The sequence below is a fragment of the Bison bison genome, unplaced genomic scaffold (genome assembly GCF_000754665.1).
Source record: "Bison bison bison isolate TAMUID 2011002044 unplaced genomic scaffold, Bison_UMD1.0 scf7180017864080, whole genome shotgun sequence".
Lineage (NCBI taxonomy): Eukaryota > Metazoa > Chordata > Mammalia > Artiodactyla > Bovidae > Bison > Bison bison.
In genome coordinates, this window is record NW_011494652.1 from 1,757,184 (window position 1) to 1,764,431 (window position 7,248).

The 7,248-nt window shown below is 58.2% G+C and overlaps 1 protein-coding gene across 1 annotated transcript in view; it reads left to right on the forward strand.

Annotated features, from left to right (window-relative positions):
* SHANK2 (SH3 and multiple ankyrin repeat domains 2) overlaps positions 1-7,248 on the forward strand; it is a 563,331-nt gene that overhangs the window by 267,814 nt on the left and 288,269 nt on the right. Inside the window, exon 14 of the mRNA XM_010837814.1 lies at positions 5,270-5,439. Coding sequence (XP_010836116.1) covers positions 5,270-5,439 — 170 coding nt within the window. The remainder of the gene's footprint in view (positions 1-5,269; positions 5,440-7,248) is intronic.

Consider the following 7,248-nt stretch of genomic DNA (forward strand, 5'->3'; position numbering starts at 1 on the left):
GGCAGGAGGCACCCGCTCCCCTGGCGCGGAGGCGGAGCCAGGGAAGGGTCGCCCAGGGGAGCGGGTGCCTCCTGCCTGCTGGGGAGTCGGGTGCGGGCGCACGCGGGCTGCCCTCGCCTGTCACTCGGCTCCCCCGCACGGCTGACACTCAGGGTTCGCTCTCACCTGGGGGCATGAACGCACAGGAAGGCTGGCCTCCAGGGCAGTGGTGGATGCCCTGAGACAAGTCAGCCCCAGAGCTGTCATCAAAGACGGGGAGCCCCTAACAGAGTCCCTGGGAGTCAGAGCTCATGCAGGTCACCCCTCCTGGGGCGAGGGGGCTGCCATCTAGGGTGGAGAAAGGGGCCAGCTAGGTTGGGGAGAGGCAGGGCGTCCCGGGTGGCCGGAGCAGACCGGGGGGCAGCTTTCAGGGGAAAGGTACCTTACAGACTGTCCCCATCCCACGGGGGCTCTTGTGCCCGCCCCCTGCTTCCTGGAGCCGGGGTGGTCTTGGAGGTGCAAGCAGGCAGCACCCCAGTGCCGGTGGCTGGGGGACCCCTGGGGGTGTCGGGCAGCGGCCCCCGCTTCTCTGGAGTCCGTGGAAGCCTCTGATGTGCACTCGTGCCCCAGGTCGCAGCGCCCTGGCCTGCAGGATGGGGCGTCCAGTCATTGTCCATCCCCGCCGCACTCCTCAGGACCGCGTGGGGAGGCCGTGGAGCGCGGGGTATGGGCCCCAGGGCCACCCCAGGAGCCCAGGAGGGGCCACGGTGCCCCGGGCCATGTGTGGGCCAAGGGCTCTGGAGCTTCTACCGGCCTGAAGGTAGAGAGGGAGACGATGCTGATGGTATAAGGAGCGGTGTGGGGTCTGAGCTTTTACACTTCAGACACACTGTTAGTGGGGCCAGGGCCTTGTGCTGGAAGCCACCTTCTGCCAGAGCCTCCCGCAGGCAACATCCAGCACCCTCTTGTCCACCCATCCTGTGTGAGCCTGGAACCTGGGAGACACCCCGATTTCTAGTTCATCCCAGTGCAGAACAGGCAGCCTGCAGGCAGCCTGGGCTGCGGTCAGCGAGCCAGGATGTGAGGTCAGGACTGTATCTGTGCCTCAGCCATTAGTTATGGAGCCTCTGTTTTTCTCACCTGTAAAATGGGGCTTCGCAAAGCTCAGATTAACCTGGCGTGGGAAGATGCTTCAGCATCTGTGTGGGACCACACATCACTGCTGGTACTTAAAACCATGGATGCACGCTGATCTTCAAGGACCAATTTCTTCCTGTTCTTAAGCAAAGGTTTCCCGGGCTTGAACCGATGCTCCCAGGCTAGAGCTGTCTTTGCTTTGACTTCTCTGCCCAGTGACGCATACTCTGGAGCCGGCTGAAACCAGCTGGCTGACACGTGTATCTTGTCACCCACTTTTCAGCTGAAGCAGAGTGGTAATGGCATGAGTGTTCATATGACACCTGTGCAGAGCAGTTCCTGCTGACTCACTCTCGGCTCTCACCAGATCATCCTGTCTTCTCAGATGGGGAAACCAAGACTTCCAGAGGTTAACTGACTTGTTCAGAATCTGATAGTAAGTGATCAGCTGGGCTCTGGCAGGGTTCTTTAGAAATTTGGATGGAAGAGTGGATAGGTGGTGTTTGTACAAGTGGTAAGAAGGATGGAGGATGGTAAGTGAGTGGATGGATGGATAGATGGTTGGATTCATGGTTGGTGAATGGGTGGATAGGTGAGTTGATGGATGATGAGATGGATAGCTGGATGGATGCGTGGATAGATGAATGGTTGAAATAGATGCGTGGATGATTGGATGCCTGATGGATGGTTGGATGCATGATGGATGGGGTGGGTGGATGGATGGATAGATGGATGGTTGGATGTGTGATGGATGGGGTGAGTGAATGAATGGATGGATAGGTGAGTTGATGGATGATGGATGGATGGTTGGATGCATGATGGATGGAGTGGGTGGATGGATGGATAGGTGAGTTGATGGATGATGGGTGGATGGATAGAGGGATGGTTGGATGCATGATGGATGGGGTGAGTGGATGGATGGATGAATGGGTGGATGGTTGGATGCGTGGTGGATGGGGTGGGTGGATGGATGGATGGATGAATGGATGGATGGATGAATGGGTGGATGGTTGGATGCGTGATGGATGGGGTGGGTGGATGGATGGATGGGTGAGTTGATGGATGATGGGTGGATGGATAGAGGGATGGTTGGATGTGTGATGGATGGGGTGGGTGGATGGATGAATGGGTGAGTTGATGGATGATGGGTGGATGGATAGAGGGATGGTTTGATGCATGATGGATGGGGTGAGTGGATGGATGGATGAATGGGTGGATGGTTGGATGCGTGATGGATGGGGTGGATGGATGGATGGATGGGTGAGTTGATGGATGATGAGTGGGTGGATGGATGGATGGATGGTCAGATGCAAAGGTGATAACTGCTACCGAAGCCGCGGTGACTGAGCTGGTGGGGGCTGGGGCGGCAGGCTCCATCTGTGTTCCCTCATGGATCCTCCCAGGAGCCCCACCCAGCAGACCCCACTCAGCCGTTGCTCAGCGCCATGGCAGCTACATCAGGGGAGATCCAAGCCCTACTTTTGGAGGTTGGGGCGAGGAGGGCCTCTGTGCCTGGTGTGGGGTGTCCTTTGAGAGCCCCCACCCTCTGTGACCCCAAGCCTCTTCCAAACCCTTGGATCTAGGTGGAGCCGCTCCAGGAGACACTTCCCAAGGAATTGAGTCCCCTTGGTTTCCAGGACTTGGGAACTGGGAGCTGGAGAGGAGAGCCTGGTGATGCTCAGCCCCTCATAGTGAAGGCACTGTCCCCCGCCTCCCGTCTCCTGTCTCCCGCCTCCCGTCCCAGCCCCGAGTTAGGCTGAGCTGAGGCAGGTTGAATGGATGGATCCACATCCCACTGGGCAGGCAGGCAGGCCGTCCTCTCCAGAGGGAACTCAGGGTTCTGGCTTTTCCCGGGTTCTTGCCCACCGCAGGCAGGGGGCCTAACTTGTCCTTCCTCCCAGCGAGTCAGCCGTCCTGCCAGCTGTCACCTCTGGGCCAGAGGTGGTCACACAACCTGGCCCTTGCAGGCCTCACTGCTCTGGACTCTGGGGTGTTTGGGATCAGTGATGTCCATGAGGAGGGAGCCTCCGACCCTCCGGGTGGATCTTCCCATCTGTGTGTTGACCTGTACCTGGCAGAGGAGGAGGAAGTGAGGGGGTGCAGGGCAGCTGCCTGGTGCGAAGTTCACGGGCATCTCTTTCCAGGATGCTGTGATCTCTGTCTGTGACTTCAGCTTGGTCAGAGAAGCCTGGAGTGGGGGGCAAGCAGAGGTGGGGGCATCCCTGGGGACAGACGGCACGCAGACACGGGGCTGCGGCTTGTCACCACACTGTCCTGAGCCCAGGTGAGCACCCGGGAAAGCTCACGCACCTGCCCTCTGCTCCCGTGGTTTGGGGAGAGCTCTGGGCTTTGGGGTCAGCCTGGCAGAGCTGGCGGTCAGTCCTCCTCCCTTGACGAGCATAGATTATGGTGTCAAGCGAGCACGTCGCATGTGTACTCATGGGCTCCGCCCGTGCCTAGCTCTCAGTCATGACCTTGAGCGAAAACATAAGCATAATGAAATACAGCACGGTCACGCTTCCGTGAATTCTTGCAAACAAAAAGCAACTTATGTTATTTATCAGGAATGCCGATGTGGGTAAAGCAAAGCCCGAAAGGAATCGAGGGGTTCACATTAAATCCCCAAAGTCAGTGGTCATGTCGTATTCTAGAAGCTTCCCTGCATGCCTGTTTCACATTTTGCAGAAAGCTCAAGGTTCTGTCTGGGGGCTCCCAGCCCACGGCATGTGTCGTCTGAATGGAGGAGCGTGGTTGGGGACCCCACCCTTCATGGTGATGAATTTGTGACGCGGGTGGACCCCTCCCGAGACTCAGATGTGGCTCCCCGATGTGGGACTCTGCCCCCAGGGTTATTAATCCTCCTCCTCCCCATCACAGGTGGGGTGCCCTCTTGGGAGATGCCAGCCGGACGTGAACGCTTTTCCAGGAAGCTTTGTAGCATCCTCTGTAAATCCCTGCCCACATTCATCCACGTGTGTGTGGCTCTTCTAAAGACCGCCCTCCCCCCGGAGGAGAGCTCAGTGTGACTCCTCAAGGTCACCCTGATGAGCGCGTGCTCTCCTCCCCTCCCAGGAGTCAGCCCTGGTCACCCGTCACAAAGACGGGGATGTCGTTACAGAAACCACTATGCACGTCTCTCTGGGAGCTGTGCTTCTCTCTCGCTCACTCTCCCTCTCTGTCTCTCCCTCTCGTTCCACCACTGTGCCCAGTTAAGTTAGGCATCCACTCTGTGTCAGGCCTGGAAGTTACCCTGGAAACACACGCTCTTCATGAAATACTCACATAACACGCATTCAAGTCCCACTTGTAAAATGTCCCCGGGGCAGCTGGGCTGGGCCGCCTGCCCTGCCATGGTGGAACCTTGTGCCAGCGGGTTCTGGGTGATGCCTCGCCCGGCGCGGCTGACACTTACCATGAGACGGGTCAGACGGCAGACACCAGGGCCTGCCTCAGTTGCGGCCCCACTGGAGTCTGTATTGAAAAAGCACATAAAACTGACCGCCGGAGCGTTTCCAGGCGTGCGGTTCAGGGGCATTAAGTACGCTCACATTGTCGTGTACCCGTCCTCTCCACCTGTTCTAGAACTTCTTCCTAAACCGAAACCCCGTCCCCACGGAAGGCTCGCTTCCCAGCCTCTCCCCCGCCCCATCCTGTGTATGGATCTGACCACACGGGGTGCCTGTCGTGGTGGAATCGGGCGTCATCTGTCCTTCTATGACTGGCTTCCTTTAAGCAGCGGAATGTCCTCAGGCTCCATATGTTGTCGACTGTGGCAGAATCTCCCTTTTTAAGTCTGAACAATGTTCCACCGTATGGATGGACCACATTCTGGGCATCGGTTCACCCATCAGTGGACACTTGGGTCATCTTTTGAGAATCATGCTGCTGTGCATGTGAGTGTGCAGATATCTGCCTGAGACTCTGCTTTCACTGCTGGGGTACCTTCCCGGAGGTGGGATTGCTGCAATTACCAGTGTCTTTTAACCACAAATGCGTCTTCACGTCTCCAGCCCTGTCTAGAGCCCCGGAGCTCCGCTGTGACCGCTCGGGCCTGGACGCTTGTCCTGAACGGACAGGCCATGGGTCTGCCGCGTCCCTGCTGAGTCTCAGGCCGTGACCCCCCCCCCCCTCTGTCCCCCCTTCCCTGCCACAGCCCAGCTTTCCCGCCAGGAGCCAACAAGGACGTGCTGTCCGCCTTTGAGTACCCGGGGCCCAGACGGAAGCTGTACAGCGCGGTGCCTGGGAGGCTCTTCGTCGTCGTCAAGCCATACCAACCCCAGGTCGATGGCGAGATCCCCCTGCACCGTGGCGACAGGGTCAAAGGTCAGTGTCCACTCTGCTTCCGGGGCGGGGTCAGGCTGGGGTGCATTGGCCTCAGCTGACCTCCAGGGTACTGCTTCTGCGGGGCCCCCTGTGGAGACATGGGATCCTGGGAGGGCGGAACGGGGATTCGAGTGTCCTTACAGTGCTATCTCAGCGACCTGATGTCCATCAGGAGGGTCGGCTCGTGCCCATCTGGCATGGGAGTCCACGGCAGAGACGGCAGGGGAGGGGCAAGCGAGGCGTCGACGGGCAGCTCCTTTCCACTCCCAGGGCTTCAGGAGTGGGTGGTGCGGGGATCGGGCTGAGCACAGGACGGGTTCAGACACATCTTGGGGCCCCAGGAGGGGCGTCAGGAGACTGGTTCAGCCTGGGGGCCTGCGACATTCCACCGTGTGAGACGGAAGGATGCCCAAAGCAGAATCCTGGGAAATGGAGGTGAAAAGCCTCATGCGTGCCAAGTTAGACTCTGTTCCCAGGGTGCTGGGGAGCCAGCGGTGGTTTTCCAGGGAGAGGGGGTGTGTGAGGCCCTGAGGGAGATGGATGTAGTGCAGGTGCGTGCGGGAGGCTGGCGGTGGCTGTAGTGGAGCTATGCTGTCCTGGAGGCCACAGGACGGAGGTGGGGTTGCAGGGGCTGGCCACGTGGGGGTGGCTGAGCTCACCGCGGGAGCAGGAAAGGGCGCACCCACCCCACCCCGTTGTGGAGGACAGGCTTCCAGAAGACGCATGGCAGGCAGCAGCCTGTGCCCCTTGTGGGCTCAGTCGGTCAAGTTCAACCCATCTGGCCTTGACTAGGTGGTGACCTGCTTCCTCCTCCCCCCGGTGCAGTAACCTGGCCAACATCACCTGGATTTATACGTTTCCGAGGACAGCTGGAGCCCTGTTCTCCCTCTCAGCTCCTTCTGCTGGTCCAGATGCATGCAAACTTGACCATCTGGTGGCATCAGCAAGTCCCAGGGGCTCTGTTCATTTCATTCCCATCGTTTTTTTTTAACCTCAGGTCATTTCTGTTGGTCTGTTTTCAAGTTCACTTGCTCTTTCCTTCGAAACCTCCTCTTCTCTGTTAAGTCCATCTTGTGAATTTTTCATTCGGAAATAACGTGTTTAAACTCTAGGGTTTCCATGTGTATTTTTTAATATAGTTTCTGTCTATCTGCTAAGCCTTCCTGTTGCTCTGTTGAGATTTTCACTCCTTTGGAAGCACGTGGTGTTTAACCCACCCAGCGTGGGTGGGTGTCATCGTCCCTCTGAAATCCCCATCTGTCGTCTCTCCATGAGGGTCAGGCAGGCTCGCCGGCTTTTCTCTCCTCCGGGACATGGGCCCCATCCTCTAGGGCATTTGTGTCCGGTAATCTTCTGTTGCGTTCTGGGCATCAGGGTGTTAAGTTGTGATGATGGTGGCTTCAGTTCCTTCTCCTTCTTTCGTTTTGGAGGGTTGCCTGGGTGACAGCTCAGGTCCCCAACTTGAGCTGAGCTGCTCTGCATCTGTTCAGAGATGTGGGGGTGCTGAGCTTGCCAGGCCCTCTCTGGCTCTTTCCCTTGTGGGGACACCTCCACTCGTTTCCAGTTGGCTGCTTTCCTGGCTTCCTCATTCTGGTTCGGCAGCCAACTCAGAACGCGGGTTTCTCCTCACGTGCCCCCCGACAGCCCTGCCCTGGGGACCACCCTGAGTCCCCACAAGCCGTACAGAAAGGTCTTCTTTGTCCAGCTCCCCTCCCCTTTCTCCTTAGCGAGCATGCTTCCCACCAGGCCCATCTACTTCTATCCACGTTCTGTGGTAAAGACCCCGCCTGCCTATGCAGGAGACAGAAG